The following is a 20,748-nucleotide window of genomic DNA, read 5'->3' as shown; positions in this document are numbered from 1 at the left end:
ATTATTATTATTATATATGCATTTTAAAAATTATTTGAGAAACTTGGGGCCATTATGCCCATTACTGCCAATGCCTTTTAGAGTGTATTTTCTAAAACAAAGGACATTCTCATATATAACTAAGAACAATGATCAAAAATCAAGAAATTTAACACCGACGTTGGTTAATATTTTAAGGATAAAATTAAATATATCACTATGTGCAAAGTCCACTATACAAATTCTATTTCAATATCATACAAAGTCCTTTAGTTGAAAAACAAATTGTCTTCAAGACTGAGAGATCATAAATACCAATTAATTGCAAGTATAATTCAAAATAATAGCCTATGTTATATTAAAATGTCTATTACATTTTTGAAGGATTACTATTGAACTTATTAACATTCAATATACTGTTATAATAAAGAATTGGAAGAAAGAATAACTAGTTTCCAAAAAGGCAATTACAGGACAAGTGAAGTGAACTCATTTCCATCTTGATATTCTTTCAGATACAACCCTCTGCCTCAAAGAAGTTTAACATATATATCAAACTGTAATGTTTCCTTATATTTTGGTGAGGACATATTGAACTGTAATAGGAATAGAGTTAAATCCTATGAAACCTATAGTTCAGCACTTTAAATAGTGCCCTAAATACATACTTAAACATCAAATCACTTACATATAAATTGCATAACAATGAATACACGCTCAGAAATGTTACCATGTGTGATTAGAGCTGAAGAAATGAATGACGCTAGGCTGCATTTTCATTTGCTTGGATTTACAAAGCAACACTTTTGACACGTGAAGCCACCAAATACCAAAGATATTAATATTAATAAGATGCATTCCTATTATATGATTATTTAAACTATGTAGTAGGTGTTTTGCTATCTTCCAGTAAAAAGGAGTACTGAAATGTAGAGTAGATAAAATAAAAAGGTTGTAACTAGTATAAAAACAGATGCTCAGAAACAAGGTGCCAAAGACCATTCGCAGAATCTGCTTAAGGAAGTTGGTCGCTATCCAGAATTAAAGGTAACCAGGTTCCTTAAACACTAAAGCTATTCTTTCACTTAAAAAATGTAAATTGAGTGATGACCATGGTAAATGAACAGGACATTTTTCAAAAAGATCCAGAAACTGGCTAATGTATAATTATCCTTGAAAGCATTATTTTTCTCTGAAATAAAGTTCAACTTTACAACATATTCACCCTACGCACTGTCAGAGGTCATTGCCAAGAACACAGAGAGAACTCCTATGTCTCAATGGAAAGAGCACAGCTCAATAAAAAAAGGGGCAAGAGGTAAAAAAAAACTTCACAAAAGCACTAACATGTGGCCACAGCCTATGAAAAATATTCACTATGACCAAGAATCAGGTTTGCACCTTAACCGTTTTATCTTCACTATATGACAAAACTAAAAATTCTGACAATACCAAGTATTAGAATGCGGATCCCTTAGGATTCCATATGTATTATTGATGGGAAAACAGTTTGCCATTATTGGCTAAAATTGAACACTGGCGCACCCAAAACCCCAAAATTCCACTCTTAGGAAGATGGCCAAGAGGCACTCCTGGGAGCAGATGAATGCAGGCACAAGAACTGTCCTAGAACACACGACAGCGAAATTCCGCTAACAAATCAAATACCCTCCAACGTGAGATGGAATCCCAGTACCAAACCCGACCCAAATTCCAACAAATTAATTTGGTACATCCAAACACTGTAAAAATCATACAGCAGTCAAATAACAAACCACAACAACAATATGGAAAGATATTAGTATGTAATATTTAAGTGAAAAAATAAGTCCCAAAAGTATATATAAAACGTGCCCCCCTTTTTTGTAGTTAAAAACAAGCAAAACTTAGAAATGTGTATGAAAGCTAATTCTCCACCCCCAAATCTTCATATTGTAATTCCAGTTGAAATATCAACACACATTTTTCTTTTTTTGGCTGGGAGTAGAGTAAATGCTTAAATAAAAAGCCAAATGTAGTTTGAAAGGAAGAACTAATTAGAGGGAATTTGCTTTATCAGCAAGAGAAAGACATTAAAATCTGTGGTTATTAAAACACTGTGATATTGATGTAGGAACAGAACAATAGGTCCTTGGAACAGAAAAAGAACCCAGAACAAGACATATAGACATTTGGTTGATAATAAAAGGGTACTTTCAAACCAGCGTGAAAAGAATAGACCACTCAATAAAAGGTATTGAGGTAATTGGCTATACAGCTGAAAAAATCTCATTTCACAAACCAAACATAAATTTCAAAAAAAGGCCTAATCTTACATTGAAAAAGGCCTCTCCAGGCCTGACACAGAAGCCACAAATTGCAATGGAAAAGAGAGGCAAGACTGAAAAATCAAAAAATTTAAAGCCTCAAATAGTGAAAAAGACACCCTGGACAAATCTGCAAGGCCATTTAAGAGCATCTATCAACATCTTCTGATTCTATTTCTAGGATCTGTTCCTACAGAAATATCAGCACGAACAACTGGACCTAGAAATAAGTATGAGGATGGTCAACACAACATTGGTAGTGGCTCAGAAACATTAAGATTCACAAGGAGGGAACAATGAAATGATCAGCAGCCTTTTAGGATCCGCAGGTAGAGATGTAAGGAAATAAAAGTTGTCTTCAGTATAAAAATTTGAGACACACAAAGATAAGAGCTGCTAAGCATGCCGTGTTTAGAATATCATAGGCTTCAAGAACATAGTCTACATTCAAATGTGATGGGGGAGGGGAAGGGTGAGCACACTTAGGAGCCGTGTACAAAGGCCTGGTGTTTACGATGTGGGTCTGTATGTGCAGCCTTGTACACACCCCTGCCCTGAGTGTGGGTGGGGCCTGGGCCCTGTTAATGCGGCGGGATACACGGCCAAGGTGAGGATACAGTCACTCTTGTGATGACAAGCCAGCCAGTCCTACAACTGCAAGAGGAGCCCGAGCTCCAGACGACAACGCAGCCTGGATGATTCCTTTGTTTTGACCTTGGTACTCTGCTTGGACGTCAGAGCTACAGAAACGGCAGTAACAAAGAGGTGTTACCGTGAGTCACTCAGCCTGTGGTCACGCAGCAGGGCCTACCTAATGTAGTATGCTAACCTGAAAACACCGAGTGCGAGTACACGGGAGGAGTGAGGACTCCAGCGGAGAAGGCTGCTCCGAATGCGTCCAGACGGAACTCGGCCCGGTACCCAGCCCCCGGACTACACAGAACCGCAGTGCAGCCCTAGCATCCCTTACACGCCCCGTCCTGTCCCCACCCCTTAAGGGTTATCACTGTCCTGGCGGCTATCACCTCAGAGGAGTGTGAATCACACACAAACGGAATCACACAGTACGGACAGTCTTTCGAGACCAACTTTTCACACTTCACACACACTTCTGTGATGGATCCACCCCGCGGCACGAAGCCGCAGTCTGGGGACGCTGCACGGAGTTCCACTGTGTAAGGAAATAAGCCTTAACCGCTCTGCGGCTGCTGAGCATGTGGGGGGGCTTGAGTTTCAGCTGTCATCAACAGCGCTGTGCAAGGCTTTCGGTGGGTGAACCCGGGGATACCGCTGCGTGGGGCACGTCGAGTGCGGGGGGCGGCCGGGCCTCGGCGGGGAGGGAGCGGGGAGCTCCCTCCAGCGGCGGCACACAGCTCTGCACGAGGATTCCTTTCGTTCCAGGTCAGCGTTTGGCATTTTCGGTTATTCTCATTTTAGACGTTCTGGTGCGTGTGTGGTTCCGTGTTGGTTTGAATCTGCATTTCCCAGATGACTAATGACACCGAGCACCTTTGTCACACACTGCGTGGCCGTCTGGATCACCTGTTATGTAAAATGGGCATTCAACCCCTCCCCTTTTCTCACTGACGTGGTGAAGTTCATTGCATACTGTGACTGGATATTGAAACTTGAAATTTTCTCTTGTCAGGTGATTATCAGAGAAAAATACAGTATAAGCAACATCTAGACTAGACATACAGAACCTTCTATTCTCTTGTAACACCGGTTTGACCAGAGAAACAAAGAAAGGAAAGGTCTACCTTACAGTATTTAATTCAAAACCTAGGCCAAATGAAAACGGGTTCATAACTTCTGACACTGAGAGACACCTACTGGGAAGTGGTCATAAATCATAGCACTTTACGGCAATAACATCGCCACACCCGGGAAGCTCACTGTTGCTCGATAATTAGCATTTCATTGTCAGATAGTTTGCGGTTTGTTCACAGGAAGCTATGCTTCTGCAAAAACAGGGAAATAATTGGTTGGATTTTCCTTTTAAAGAGGACTGGACAGAAGACTGACTTCTGATTTAAAAAAACTCCCATGGAAAAACGAAACAAATAAACAAATACCCCTCCGCCTGTAACCCCGCCCCTGAAATACAGAGGGGGCCCCAAGGATTGGTCCAAACAGTTCTGAGGCACAGAGGACAGGAAGATACACTTCTACCAACTTTCTGCTCTCATGTTATAATAAACTCCTCTGCACAGCACTGTTCCTTTTTAAATATATATATAAGCTAAAAAATGTCCCCAAGAGAGATTGGTTTTCATTTTTTGTAATGACAGCAATAACTTCTGGGATTTCTTCTTTATGCCACATTGTTGGTTCTGTTCGTAAAAATGGTCAAGACTGGCTCCAGTTTTTTTTAAAAAGAAACTACTTTTTAGGAAAATTCACCTTTAAAAGTTGATCATCAATCAAATATTTACTCAGTGCTCTGTTTATAAGTCAAGGAAATGAGGAAAACTACTAAAATATCTTTCAAAATTTTAGCAATTGTGGCTGCACAAATATTTACATGATGGCACTCGTAAAACAGGGTGACGCTTACTATTTCAGGAAACCAGCCCTCCATTTCACTCAGCCTCAGATGGAGGCATAACGCTTCATGGAAAATCTCAAAATGTACATTAGCAAATTATCCTGATGATAAAGATTTTAATTTATTAGCAATCTCCTTCAATTTCAGCCATGTAAGAGACACTCACAAAAGTGGACCAAACAGTATAGGATGTAATTCCTCTACCATATGGAAAAAGGAGTTAAATAATCCACTTCTCTTTCTTTGGGTCATTAATTCGTTTCTCATACTTGGAGGAAATTCTAGTAAGAAATGTTCGACAACCACACTGGGCCAGCTCTTAGCAGTGAGGTCTTCACGACCAGTTGCTGGCACACAGAAGGTGACTGCCCTTCCCCACAAGCAGACTCACTGCCCCGTGTCCTGTCTGTCAACTAACAAACCCAATTCTGTGTTTGTGGTGGTCACACGGGCTCCATTTTTTTTTCTTGTGACTCTTCCTGCTCTCACTTTGACATACCATTCCTTTAAAAAATGATATAAATTATTTCATTCATTTACCTGGCACTATATTCAAGGTGTTTCTTGGGGGAGGGGAGCTACTGAGGTAGGGCCCTTAAGATTCTAACCTCCTGATTCAAGAGACCAGAAATCAAATCAATCTCACATAATGCATCTGAGGAATAATTTAGCAAAAAAAGTTACAACCAAAATATTAAGAAGTGAAAGAAGCCCTGGCTGGTGTAGCTCAATGGATCGAGTGCGGACCTGCGAACCAGACGATCGCGGTTCGATTCCCAGTCAGGGCACATGCCTGGGTTGCAGGCCAGTTCCCGGCAGGGGACACACCAGAGGCAACCATACATTGATATTTCTCTCCCTCTCTCCTTCCCTTCTCCTCTAAAGATAAATAAATAAAATCTTTAAAAAAAAGAAGTGAAAGAATATCCAGTTTGTTCTAGTCTTCACATTAACTAAAGGTAGTATCTGAATAGTTAACCACACAAGTTCTGTTAAGTTCTTCAAAGACACTCCATCGCCTTTGGAATTAGATGTAAGACATAAAATCAACAACATATCCAGCAGGTGACTCCTGACCCCGAATGTGTGACACCTGCCTGACCCTGCAGCTCAAGCCGCTTCCGTTCTCCAAGTCTGCCCTAAGAACGAGCACAGAACCGGCCACTTTTTGCTTCAAAGAACAGGACTACACTACCTTAAACTTACTTCAAGTTGCTGTTGTGGCAATTACTTTACTCATAAAATACTATAAACCTGAGAATGACGGAAGTGTGCAGTAAGCCTCAGATTATTGAACTCCTCATTGGCTCCCTCTCCATGTGCCAAGTTCATGGTGCTCCTAATTCAGCCGAATGGTCAAGTCTGAGTAGGGGTAAGGGGGGCCCAGAGAAGACAGACTTCCATCTGATTTTAAAGACTGACTCAGTAAGCCTCTCATACTTGTCAAGTATGTACAAAGAAAGTATTCTCCGTGGAGATGTGTAATGCTTCCAGACACAAGCTGAGATCATACCCATAATTAAATGTGGAATTTTGATGGACTGAATCTCCATCAGCACTTAAAAAAAAAGACTACTGGAAGGGTTCATATTGCTGAGTCATGGCTCATTTTCTTGAATCACCGTCACTAGGAAACAACAGGACATGGTCAGTTTTTCCCTTCTCTGCAATAAAGAATTAAGTATGTTAAGGAAGTTTATGCAACTGAAGTGTAAGAATCTGGAGAACTTATTTCATAATTGTCACCTGCTTCTTCACCAAAACCTCCCATATGGGAAAGTGGAAACAAGAGTTACCACTAGAGGGCGTGCAAGAGCGGGCAGGAACAGAAAGAACAAAACCCGTCTGGAACTTGGCCTCTTTATTAGCCCTTGGAGGCCGGGACTTGAACACAGAGGGAAGCACAACCATGTCGTCTACATAAGAAGGTTCCGAGTTTCGAGGGAACTGTCAGGTAATTTTTATGAGTAATCTGACAGCTCACAGCGTTTTACATGCCCAGCCTCAAGTTCCTGTCCCTGGCCAACCTTGTCTTCATTTTTGCATGAAAAGATTTCATTCTTACCATTTTAACTGGGATGCAAAAGACAGAATTATACCCAAGAGATAAAAAGAAACTGTAGTGGGAGCTATAACAACTCCTTTGAGTGAGACGAACGTTTTGACCAATGACAGCCAGCCTATTTACCACAAAAACGCCATAACTATACTGCAGAGTTGCTTACCTTCTTTGAAAATTTAATATACACACTATATTTATGTGGATACAGATGCATGTATTTCATGAAAGATTTGAAGAAACTAATATCAAGGGGAAAATCTTAAGCAGTGAAAGTGGGCCTGCCTCTCAGAAAAACACTGGTCACAAGACAATTATTTCCCATGCGCATGACAGCTTCTTTTCTCGGGGCACGCATTCCCTCTACCCACGCGTTCCCCGCGAAACTTGTCTTGAGTCACAAAATGGGCACCTGATTACTGTTCTTCTCTGACAAGGATAAACCTGCAGGATCTGACATTTTTACTCAGGAGAGAAAAAGGAGTGTGTGCTTCCTTCTAATATTTTTCTCATTATAATGCATGGTAGTAAGTTTTATGATTACTTTGGTTAATAAAGCGTTTTCTTCCAGCTAGGTCAGTAAACTACCAGCAACAATAGATGAACGACTTCTCACTGTTTCTGACGTGGGGAGATACACACAGCCCAAAGGTCTGTATCCATCCATCCATCCGCCCACCCACCCACCCCTCTATCATATACACGCACAACGTCACCCACCCAGGATAAAAGGTGAGGGAAAGTCTAAGTCCTGTGCGAAGCAACACGAACCCTGTGAAGCTGGACAGAGCGTGACGCCCTCATTCGGTCATAACAAACTGTTTGTTAGAACCATGGTCCTCTAACGAACAGTGCGCTTAAGTAATGGACTCTCCAGTGAGACAGACGGTCTCTTGTTTCTTCTGGGTGGAGAATGCACTTTGCAACTCGGCTTCCGATAGCCGAAAGCAGTGATAAAACTCACTGCCGTTCCCTCATTCCTTCCGACGCCACTGCTGATCCCCAGCAGCCCTGCAAACCACAACGGCATTCACACAGACCCAGGCGACAGCGGGAACGAGCAGGTCAAGCTTTCACACCAAACAACAACAGGACCTCGCAGTGCTTACAGCCAAGCCAAGCTCGCTTGTTCCCAGGAGCTGAGAAGAGCCCGGACAGCCCCTCTGACAGCGGCGATCGGTACCATTTAGCTCACTAGAATAGCGGGGCCTCTCTCAACCCCACCACGGTCTCCAGAAAAATGGTAAAGGCAGCCACCCTTTTCAGGAGCGAAAGGAAAATGTAGGAAGCAGATGTTCACTGTTGTGACGCTCAAGATCCTCCACTTCCCTTGCCCGCTAGCACGTAATTCAGGAGGTGCAGAAACAGAGGGTGTTTACAAACGGAGAGAGACAGAGCCAGGCTTTGCAGAAGGAAGCAACTGGTCCAAACAGTTGGGATAATTTTTAAAGGTTAGCTTACATTAAAAATAAATAAATAAACAGAAAAGGCAGTGAATATGGGATGGCACTTGGCTTTCAGTGAACAGAGACAAGTTACAAAAATGGATATTAGCATCTAGGAAAAACTTTACTAACTTATACAGAAAATTCCTTTCTGTATAAGTTAGTAAAATCCCAAAGTCTTTAAAATACATTGAAATCGATTGGAAAGAGTTTTAATTTCATATACGGATATTCCAAATATCACAGCTATGTAATCATTTATATAAAAGCTGCATATTAACTATAGTCACTTTCCTTAACTGAAAGCCATTTTTTCTTCCGTAAATATGTTATTACATATTTTTGGTTTTGACAAAGAGCATAAAGTCAATACGCCTTTGTGACGTTCGTCCCCCCATATTTCCTCTCCACAGATTCCAGTCTGGGCGCAGAGCGCCTTTGGTCTATTTAGGCAATAATTTGTGATACCTGAGGCCTGAAGATACAGTACAGATGAAAACTGAGACTTAAATGTAGCTAATGCCGTGACTGAAACAGGACTCTGAAAATCAGGAGATCTGAATCTTCATTTTAATTCTGTCCCCAACTCTGTGATCTTGAGCGAGATTAAATCCCTTCAGACCTCAATGTTCGCATTGAAAACGGGGAGACGGGACCGCGGATGACCTCTGAAGTCCCTTTCAGGTTTAACTTTCAATGAGCCAATGAGATAACGCGTCATCTGTTGGCAGAGCACACCAGAAGCCTGACTTAGGCAGAAAGAACAGGCGAGGTTCTCTTTTGAATGCTCTCATTGTTGTTTATGGATCCAACCTGTTGAACTTGGAAATGACACAGATGGATGCTGTGCTACTAAGATTTAATCAAGGCTGTTAGAATCTTACTGATGGTCAGTATAGTTTGTCTCCCTCAGAAATGAGATCTAGCCACTCCCAGGTGTCTTAATCCCTCATAGAGAATGTTGGGGAGTAGCCAGAATAAGAATCCACTTCGAATGATTAAAAGAACAAGCAAACACTGCCGTGTTGACATCTTGCTGTGATCACCACCCTCGTCACTGGCCGAGGGTCTCAGACGGCTGTTGCTTGCGCTGGATTTTGGGCTGGACGCTGACAGCCTCCACACTCTGCTCATGTGACCTCACAGCAATGAGAACAACCCCATTTCTTAAAAGCCAATAATCGCAAAGGTAAACAGTCACTACATTTGTGTAATTTTTTAAAAAGCTGCATTCTCTTTAAATATACACAAACTTTTCTTTCCAATCCTGGCAGGACCGGAGGAATTCTTACCTGGAGTCTGCATTCTGGGAACTTTCGGGGTGTTGCTACCATGGTCTTCCCGGCGTGCCAGTCAGAAACTCACTCCACTGTGTGCCCCGTGCCGGCCGCGCTCGCTCTGTCTCCTTTGCTCTCTCGCTCTGTGCCTCAGACAGTTTGGAATGCAGAAAAGCCAGAGCCAACGCCAGTCAAGCTCAACCCTTTTTTTTTCTCCCTCCCACTTCTTTTGCTAGAGAGCACTAAACAATAGTGCTCACTGCGCCGCTCTCCCAGCCCTGAGCGCAGGCGGTCTGCTTCAGGAGCTGCGTGTGTAGCCGAGCTAGGTAACTCTTTTTTTTTCTGTCCCAAGGGACAGTAGGGTGGGTGAGTGCATCTTTTTTTTTTTAAAGCAATCTATTCCAAAATCTGTCCTGTTTTAGAGATAGAAACATAAAGCAAATTTCAGAAATTCTTATTTTTGAATGTTATCATGCTGAATTAAGATATAAACTTTTCAAAGTACAAGAACCAGGTAGATATCTCACAGCTGAAGTACAGACCGAGGGTGCCGGCATCACACTGCCGTCTCAGATTCAGTACATCCCCTTGCTCATCACACAGGGGCTATTTTAAATTTAGAAGAAAAAGTGTTTATTTCCCCAAAAGTGTTCATTCAGGTCTAAGCTAGAACATCATTTTAAAGAGAAAGAATAATCAAAAATTAATTTTATAAACTGAGTAGCTCTAATGAACTCATGTGGATGTAAAGAAATTATAGATAATATTGCTATTCTCAGTCATCATTTTAATTTGTTTCAAAATCAAACATATTTCTAGGATTTTTCTTCTCCCTTCACTCCAAAAAAAAGCAGGCGGGTCTGTGACATCACCTTCATTATCGGCAGGATGACCCAACGCCATGCAGCCGCTCGGCTGCTGAGGTCAGCAGGTCGGGGCCGACCAGCTGGAACTCTCTGTCTGCATCTCCGAGGACAGCACAGCATGGCGCTGCTAGCTGCCATTCAACAATCAGCCGATGGAACACACGCATTCCATCTTTGTATATACGCACGTATATGTGTGTGACATGCAACACATTTCACACACTATCCAGACATACATACCTATGTGGACATATGTGCGTGCCTCCTACATGTGAGTATAGATGTGTGAATGTATGTATATCCCTTGGTGCCCACCTCCCCTCCCCTCCCCTTCCCCTTTCCAAGTCTCAGTAATTTAAAGTGTCCTACAATTGAAGTCATAATGTGTATTTTGTCATCTAGTTTCATCTTCCTTCAAGAATCAAAATGCTCTACCGTGACATGTTGCTCTGCCTTTACTTTGGGTTCCTACTCCTGCTTCAGATGAAACCCACTCGCTACTCTAGCACGAAGCACGGGGACGGGAAGGCACAGATGAAAGCTGTGTGGAAAGGAACGGACTCGGGGCCCGACCACGAGGACCGACAGACCGCAGATTTCCGCCCTGCCCCACGCAGACACAGCACCAGCAACCTTCCCGTCTTCTCACCAAGCCAGCACAATGCCTGATCAGTAACCGCCATCTGTAACTGACCTTAGAGTAGCACAAAGCACACCGAAACTCTGTTTACTTGCTATTCCTCAGAATAATTCTAAGAAACAGGTCATGATTTCTGTAACTTGTTCCAAGAGGCAGGACTAGGAACAGTGAGTCTAAGTGACGAGAGAGACTGCAGCTCAGTGACAGGCAAGCAGGGCCCCTGGAGAGAGAGCCTTCCGCAGCGGCTGCCCGCTGGCGGGGCAGCGACTCCCAACTCTCCCCATTTGGGCAGGCGGGATGCTGGAGGGACACACCATGCTCTCCCGCTGCGCTCCTGAATAGCGCCGGTGTTCTGGGGAGAAAACTGAGTGACAGCGTTCTTTCCCAAGTGACAGAAAAAGCTCATATCCGTAATTTTCCCAGGTGTGAGCTTCTATTTTTAAAATATCAATACTTAAATATACTTAAGAATATTCTTAAATAAACCTAAAGAAGCCCAGTGATTTCACATTCGGATCACTAATGAGACTTTCTTAAATCTAAATGGGATGTTATTTCACTATTCAACACTTCAAATAATAATAAACTATAATTTATTAATAAATTAATAATTTTATTTACATATTAACATCGACCATACTTAATTTATTAATCATCAAGCAATTAATCAACTTTATTCATTTCTAGATATATTTTAAAAGTTTATTATTTGAGAAAGGAGGGTAGAATTTGCAGTTCCACTTATTTATGCATTCATTGGTTGCTTCTAATACGTGCTCTAACCGGGGATCAAACCCACAACCTTGGTGTATGGGGATGAGCCTCTAACCCACTGAGCTACCCGGCCAGGGCTGTACAAAGTCTTTTTGACGAGCAGGCATTACTACTGGCAATTCCCTTCCAGGCTTGTTTTATGTCTTCCAGCTGCGGTACGGCTGCTTCTCTGACCGAAGTCCCTTTCTTGCCTGGTCTGCCTGTCATACTCTTATTTACTCTTTTACACCCAAATTTAAATTATTTTTTTGGTGCAATTTAGCTTACTTCCTACCCAGAGTTCTCCTCTGTACTTCCCCCCACCCCGCCCCATACTCTCTTTTCCTCATAGCCCTCATCACAGCTAACACAGTACGTACTGATGTTTAATGTCCTTCTCACCACCCAGCTGTGGGGCAGATTTGGGGGGGCGGGGCAGGTAGGGGAGACAGGGCCTTTGTCTCTTTTCAGCTTATCCCCGGAACTTAGAACGATGCCTGGCATCAGCTCGTACTTAACACATGAAAGATGAATGACAGATGAGCGAAAGAACGTATTTCATTTATCCAGCTATTTCTAAGTATTCAGACTTAGAAGTACTTCGGAGTAACTGCAGGACAGCGAACCATGTATATCCATTCTCTGATGCCAGAGCCTAGCAGAGTGAAATAAGGACACAAAGGAATTGATCTCAGGCGGGCATGGTTTTAAGAAGCTAACTGAAGCCAAGAATGACAAGCCAAGGGAAGACAGTCATATGATCATTTACCCAGTTAGGACTACGGGACGTGGGTGGGGTCCTGACCCGCTGACGTGGCCTCTCAGAGTGCCTGTCACTGTCCGAAAGCCCGCAGCCACGTCCGTGCCCAGCCACCACGGCCAGGGGAACTCAGCTTCTGAGTCAGAGAAGGAAGAGGCTGGTGAGGTCTTTATCTCCTCCAACACTCGGGAGTTCCCTAAGAAGCTGGGCGAGTTGGAGTAAATGATTCGTACTGTGGCCACGCGTTCGCATCAGAAAGGAGCTGAAGCCCCTGCCCACGTGGAAAACCCCTCACTGGTTGAGGAACAGCTTTGGAGAGTCTGAGGAGTTTCGAGACTGATAAATTGGATCGCAACTTCCTGCAGTCATGGTCCAACACTGTACTTAATACATGATGGCATCAGGATAATGACATGAAAATGTCGTTTTTGTAAGTCAAAAGCAGCGAAACATCGGCAATGATGAAATGAATACTAAGAAAGGCTCAAACAGTAATTAAAGGGTTGGACTAGATCATTTGAAAGGCCTCCTCCAATTCTGGAATTCCATGATGCTCTAAACCAAACAAAAACAAGAAAGTCAATTTCAGCGCGTGATCATTGGTCAAACTATGGTCCGCCTATCTTCTACCAACACGCCCTCGCCCTGTTCTTGTCCTTCTTGGGAGTTACAGCATTTGTGACTTACTCATCTACTGATGTCTCTCTGCTTCTCATCCTGGTGCCTGGGAGCTCCGTGGTGGCAGGGACTGGACCTGCCTCGTTCACGGCTGTGGCACCGGTGTGAAGTACGTTAAGTGCTTAATAAATATTGGTTGAATAAGCAAGTGGATTATAAACAGGCGGCGGTGGGCTCCTGAGGGGTCTGTGTGGGTTTCCAAATTTAGTGTCAACAAAAAATGGTTTTGTTTCTAAAAAGCTAGGATAATATATTTTTCTAGTCGTGAATCAATCAAAAATAGTCTATTTTGTGAATTCTGAAGAATACAGACATCATGGTTGCTCCCTACCCCTTACAAAAGTAATTGCGTTAGGAATTTTGACTTTAAGACAGAGATAGAAATCAAGGTGAGAGCCATTAAGAAACTCTAAAACCTTAAATGCATGATTTTCTGAAAATCAAAGGACACAAAAATATGGTAACTGCATTTAATAAGAAATTACTTGCACATCCGTTTTATTTCTTACCAAACCAATAAGTAAAAACCCTGTTAATACCTATCTGCTCCTCTTCCGAACAGAAAACTTCTCAGTAGTGGTCAGGCTGAGGGTCACAATGGACTCTGTACGTGCGCCTTCCTTTTGAACAGATGACCAGAAACACAGCTGTTTCCTACTGTAAACCAGTTTCTTTTAAGCCTCGCCCATGAACCAGATCGCCACTCCCACACTGGGGTCTGCCCACTGCAATCTTCACCGAGTTCATCTCACAAAAGGAACTCATTGTGCATGACCGCAATGACAAATACCAAAGCCACTCACTTCTTCGGAAATGCCTCTGAAATTCTGATTTTTACCTAATTTTATTTGTATATAATGGGACCACAAAACATACCCATATACACATACGCACTTCTCTTCTGACAAAAAGACATGAGAAAGATTAGGAAATCCGTTAGTCACAGGGTTTAGAAAAGGCACAAGCCAAAAGTGACAATCATGATGGCCACGCATTAGCTTTACCTTGTTCTCCCAGCCCGCTGAGTGGGTGGCATTTCTTTACCTGAAATGGCAACCAGCAGGGAGGACGCATGACAGGGGGCAGGCAAAAGAAAAAGCCTGCCACCTCTCTTACTTCTCGGGCTCTCCTATGAATAGGACCATATTTCAAAGAAAAATGAGGAAAACTTAAGTGGAAAAATGAAGGCAAATCTTTTTCTAGCTTTATTCCACCGTACGAGTGAGAACACACCACAGGAGCAAATGCAACACTTTTATTTGTATGAAAAACTCATTAATAAACATCAAAAGCAGCTAAAAGCATTTTGGGGCAGGGTTGTATATTTGTGGGTAATATCTATGAATGTGCTCATACAGCTAAGGATGTGCCTGTGACCCCGGCTCTCCCCATGTAAAAAGAGAGCTGATGGTATTCTAATAAAGCCCTCAAGCACTCACTTTCATCCGTGGCCTCACACACACGCACACACACGCACAAATATTTGTTAGGCGTGTTGATTTCCTATTAATCTATTTTTGTATCACAACTAAGGGACTATTAGTTACCTGTCTACCTTTGCCAACATGAGTTGTTAGCCATTTGTTTTTGCCCTAGTTTTTTTTTAATTTTTAAAAAATTTATTGTATTTTTTCTATTACCAGCAATCCCCCCATACCCTCTTCCACCTCCACACTCCCACCTCCCCTCTCAATCGCCACACTGTTATCTATGTCCATGAGTTTGTTCTTTTTAAAATTTTTTTCTGCATCCCTTCACTCCTTACCCCACCCCAGAGATGCCAGTCTGTTCTCTACGAGCCTGTCTCTATTTTGCCAGTTACTTTATTCTGTTCCTTAGATTCCACATGTGAGTGAAATCATACAGTACGTGTCTTTCCCCTGACTGGCTGATTTCACTGAGCACGATATTCTCCAGGCCCACTGATGCTGTTGCCAAAGGTAAGGTTTCCTTCTTTTTTACGGCCGAGTCGTATTCCACTGTGCTCAACATCACTAATCATTAGAGAAACGCACGTTAAAACCACAATGAGATATCATCTCACACCTGTCAGAATGGCCATCATCAATAAGTCGACAAACAACTATTGGCGAGGACGTGCAGAAAGGGGAACCCTTTGGCTCTGCTGGTGGGAATGCAGACTGGGACAGCCACAGTGAAAAAGAGTATGGAGTCAACTCAAAAAAATTTGAAAACGGAACTGCCTTATGACCCAGAGATTCCACTTCTGGAAATTGAGCCAAAGAAACCTAAACATCAATTCCGAAGAACATATGCACCCCTGTGTTCACAGCAGTGTTATTTACAATTGCCAAGATTTGGAAGCAGCTCAAGTGTCCATGAGTAGATGAATGTCTTTGCCTTAGTTTGCAACTGTGAGACACTGTTTCCATGAAACCTACTTAGGAAAACACAGATGTTATGGTACAGCCGTCGCTGCCAAACCACTGATACACAACATCATACACGCGCACTGCACAATTAGCAATACCACTGCACACTGCAGTGAAGTTCACCTTGCTTGGTTCCCATTACTTCCTTATAATGAACTGAAGCAGGCTAAAATCCCATACACTCCAAGAGACTAGTCACGAAGTATGTTTTAAACGTTAGAGAGCCCTAACAGGGGTGTCCTAGAGCACGGAGTTCTAAAACAGACATGCTAAGAAGTAAATGCTATTACTTTGCCCACTCACAGACGAGGACATGGAGACACAGGTGGCTTTGAACTAGTAGCTTGCCCAAGGTCCCATCTCAGCTGACCCTAGAGGGCTTTCTCTTAACCACCACGGTGTATGAAACCCAACTATGCCAAACTTATATTTAAGTGCCATTTGGGGGTTATTACTTTTCCTCCTCACGGCTTTCGCTCCTCCCAAATTTTCTATAATATCATTCATTTTATAAAAGAGCCTGCATATTTGCTCCAGGTCAGTCCATCAGCAGCCGGGCCCTTGTCTCCCATGTATGTGAAGCCAGATGTCATGAACCACGCTATCTGTTAGGACACCAGACTGAGTTTACAACAAACTGAGGTTTCAAAAGGACATTCCACTTGTGCTCTTTCGTTTATTTCAGCAAGTGGGGGTGGCTGTGTTTCCAGAATCTGAGACAGGCAACTTCTGAAAATGATCATTTGGAGTGATAATGTGCAAACGTTTTCTTAACATCCAGGCCCCAGGATATGGGAGGTCCAGAGAGAGGGAGTTCATCCTTTTTCCTTTTTAAAGATTTTATTAATTAATTAATTAATTAATTAATTTGTCTTTAGAGGGGAAGGGAAGGAGAGAAGGAGAGAAATATCAATGTATGGTTGCCTCTCGTGCGTCCCCTGCTGGGAACTGGCCCACAACCCAGGCATGTGCCCTGACTGGGACCCGAACCACGATTCTTTGGTTCGAAGGCCCTCACTCCACCCACTGAGCTACACCAGCCAGGGTGAGTTCATCCTTTTTCTTTTCCTGTGTAGGAGAGAGTGAGCAAGGGAAGGGGAAGGGAGCTGTGCTCGGCCCCACACTGCGTCCGGAGGAAGAGGTCCCATGTGAACAAGCACCAGGGGCGTCTTGCCTGCTCAGCTCTGCGGCTACTGTTTTTCCTTTCCATGTTTAACCCACTCAATGTTAAATAGGCCAAGGAAGTTAAATCAGACCTTGTCTTTTATATAGAGATAGAAAGCATTACAAATGTATATTCAGTCTTTGGTATGTAAATATTCTGCAGCATTTTTCTGTAAGAATATTATCCCTTAGTTAAACATTTAAAATGATGTTCCTGATTTTTTTAAAATAGAAAATCCATTTCCCACAGGAAAATTTAAATTCTTAAGGGGAAATTTAATCTGTGGTACCTATTACTGCCGAACCATAAAAATACGACACCTTTTCAATTATATTTGAGGCTCCAAGAGGGTGATCCTGCCCTATTTTTCAATGTTAGTCTTATTATATTTTCATTTACAATGTTACATTTCAAAGCACATTTCCCTACTTTTTGAGAAGGGTTATTTTTGAAAGCTCCTATGTATGACACGAGATTTTTCTTTCTTTTTTTAAAATTATTTTTATTTTTAAAGATTTTATTTATTTATCTTCAGAGAGGAAGGAGAGAGGGAGAGAAATATCAATGTATGGTTGCCTTTCATGTGTCCCCTGCTGGGAGTTGGCCTGCAGGGAACCAGCCTGCAACCCAGGCATGTGCCCTGGCTGGGAATCGAACCGCGATCCTCTGGTTCGCAGGACCGCGCTCAATCCACTGAGCTACACCAGCCAGGGCTCTTTCTTTTTTTAAAAGTTGAGATAAATGATCTTCCAATCTGTTAAAGCCGAGTTTAAAACATGTGCATATGAAAAAAACAACTCTATAAATCATCATTTTTAGTTCTAGAAGACATCATTAAATATGAAAAATAAGTTTCAAGAGGTAAAGACTTCCTTCTAAATTTCAGCATGTACAGTAAAAAAAATTATTACAGTTAACAACAAAAAAGTTCCATGTCATAAGAAATGAATTAGATATTCTCCCAGAAAAGGCAAAAGCCTGGTAAACAAGGCACAGAGCTACGGAACAAGGCACACGGTCGATTCCAAAACGGGGAACCTGAGAAGAAAACACCACAAAGGTGAGCAACACAGGTGCTGCACCCGGGAACGGACTCGCTGTTTGCTTTGAAAACAAGCCACATCTTCCTGCTCATCACAGGGGATAACATCTTTTCTCTTAGCAACGAACACAACATCGAAATGTTTTACTGCTGAAGTTAAGGACAAAAAATATTACTACCAGTGAAAAACTTGAAAATCCTGTAGAAGAGATGTGTTTCAGTGATAAGTGATGTAATTCCAATAAAAAAAGAATTTCATTTTGAGCATATTCAAGACTTACGATTATGTAGCTGTACAGGATCCTTTACCATACTTTCCGTGGAGGTTACTATCAACAGGCCAACCTGTCCAGCATACAGTAAAATCAGCATATGGCTTGGCTATTTGAACTGATTTAAACTAAATAATACATTTAACATGCTAATCTTATAATGTCACATTCATAGAAAAAAATAAGTGAAAAATAGCTATACTTCAAGGACGTCTATCTAATATTTGATTGATCTCTCATGGGTGACAAAAATGAGAGGGAAAAGAGCTGAGTAAATCCACTAAGGAAATGGTCCCTGGTGGCTGGGGGCGGTGTGTGCAGAGGAACAAGAACAGGGCGATCTGGGTGTGGGAGTGGAAGGCGCCCCTCCACCCCGCTCCCCGCCGGGGAGTGAATGCAATGCTTTGCACCTCATCGACCAGAGAAAATCAAGCCACAACACTGATTTTAATAACGTGGTTTTGTCCTTGGAGATGTTTAGGCATGAATTTGTAAAATCTGACTATTATCTTTTATCTTGTACCATCAGTTGCTGCATAATTACAACTGTCACCCACAAAACATTAAAAATTTCCTAAAACTTATGTGATGTGCATTTTCAGTTGTACAACTTCAGAGGTGTCTGACCTTTTGGCGTCTCTGGGCCTCACTGGGCCCCACAAACTAATTAATAAAATTTTTATTAATTTTTTTAATTAATAAAAACTGATGAACAAAGAAAAGGTTTTAAGTACATTTGCGATTTCGTGTTGGGCCGCGTTCGTAGCCATCCCGGGCTGCAGGAGATCCGTGGGCTGGACGCCCTGTTACATCACACCCACGCACAGACCATAAAATTAAAAATAACATGTTGAATTGAAAATGATAAAAAATGTTTATTCACACTCAATATTGATCGAGTGCTATTAAGTGCCAAACATGTTCCTTGTAAAAAAAGTTCTCTGATGCCTGAAACTGCGTCTTCAGTGAACAGAATTTCATCTGTCACGGTTTCCCTATGACTGCCAACAGCAACAAAAAAGCTTATCCACTATTCTTTTTACACAATATTTTTCAAAGAGATGACTACACTTTTTTAAACATTAAATACCAGACAACCTTGCTAATGCATTAATTTTCGTAAGGGTATGGGGACCCAAGAGTCCAGAGGTCTGTCTCTGCCACTCAGCACTCTGAGGTCATAGTAGCAAGTGCAAGGGCAGCGTGGGGGGTGCAGGGCCAAGTTCAAAGACCAGCTGTGCGATTTACCTCTGGCATGGTCTGGGAGAGAAGCATTGCCTCGGTTTCATTAAATATTTAAAAACAAACGAACAGGGATAATAATAGTATCTAGCTCACAGGATTAAGAGAATAAATATTTGCAAAGTGCTTAGAACAGTACCTGGCACAAAGCACCACAGAAGCATTTGTTGCATAAAATGAAATACAAATAGTGCTCTGTGGGTTTGGGGGAAGGGGGCACTGTTAAAAAAGGAGGGGGCAGGCAGGAGAAAATGAGAACAATTTCTGGATCTCAGCCCTGACTTGACATGGTCTTCTCTCCCTCAAGAAGCTTACATCTTTGCTAGAAATATCTTTATGATTCTCCATTTACCAGGACTCACAAACTATTATCACCTCAAATTCTCTGACATCTTTTTCTTTTTCTTCCCTTTTTAGAAATGTTTAATCCTTTTTACCAGGACACACTTTTAAAAAATAAATCCTTACCCCAGGGTATGTTTGTTGATTTTAGAGAGAGAGGATGGAGGAGGAAGGGAGACGGACAGACAGACAGACATTGATTGGTTGGCTTCAGCACTGGGAATCGAACCTGCAATCTTTTGGTGTACAGGAAAACGTTCCAACCAATGGAACCACCCAACCAGGGCCCAAGGGACTCTTTCAACACGTTGGTGAGCATACTAGTAACGTGGTCCAGAGTACACCCTACTGCATCTTGTGAGAAAGTCCGCCACTTTGTCAGAAGTATTGCTCTTACCAAGAGAACCATTCAGGCTTCCATTCCATCCACAGAGAATATGCCAAGTAAGACACTACATACCCTGGACTATGATGACAGATGCCTTGAAAAGATGATGTTGACATTAGGAATTACCCAAGGAGAGTGCAAACAAAATGCTTTTGTGAAATAATTTCTCAGTAGGTACGAAGGACAGTGGCTTGCAGAATCTTGGGTATACATTCTAAGCAGCAATGTTAAAACAAAATAACACATCAGGTATGTTCCTCCTGTGGGCTAGGATTTGCCCGATCTTCTCAACTTACCCCATCAAACAATTCTGAGAAAAGACGGGTGCAGGGCTTCCTAGCCACCTGGTGATCACGCTGTCACAAAGCGGGTGTGTGATGGACTAGGGCTGCATTTTGGCGTTCGACAACATTCATGCTTCTCCAACCACAAAGGACTCTGGTAACTTATGGCAATTTAATCCACCAAGATTTATTGAATGTTTAATAAATGCTGATCTAAATGTTGCTGGAGATAAACTGTCATGTTTTAGTGACAGCAAGAAGTACATCCAAAGTCATGGAAGGAAAAGGTGTTGAATTTCATCAAATTAA

At 42.2% G+C, this 20,748-nt stretch overlaps 1 protein-coding gene across 7 annotated transcripts in view; it reads right to left on the bottom strand.

Moving 5' to 3' along the window:
• RASAL2 (RAS protein activator like 2) overlaps positions 1 to 20,748 on the bottom strand; it is a 274,200-nt gene that overhangs the window by 92,467 nt on the left and 160,985 nt on the right. Inside the window, exon 1 of one of the 7 annotated variants that reach the window (XM_037035074.1) lies at positions 9,630 to 9,766. The exons of the other annotated variants lie outside the window; for them this stretch is intronic. Within the exon in view, the coding sequence (XP_036890969.1) occupies positions 9,630 to 9,642 (13 nt within the window). The 5' untranslated portion in view covers positions 9,643 to 9,766. Of the gene's footprint in view, positions 1 to 9,629; positions 9,767 to 20,748 lie in introns of those variants that run through there. 7 annotated transcript variants of the gene reach the window in all.

This window comes from Sturnira hondurensis, unplaced genomic scaffold (assembly GCF_014824575.4).
Source record: "Sturnira hondurensis isolate 20B ecotype Veracruz unplaced genomic scaffold, ASM1482457v3 Scaffold0022215, whole genome shotgun sequence".
Classification (NCBI taxonomy): domain Eukaryota; kingdom Metazoa; phylum Chordata; class Mammalia; order Chiroptera; family Phyllostomidae; genus Sturnira; species Sturnira hondurensis.
The sequence above is the reverse complement of the archived record's forward strand: the minus strand, read 5'-3'. Positions and strand labels throughout refer to the sequence as shown.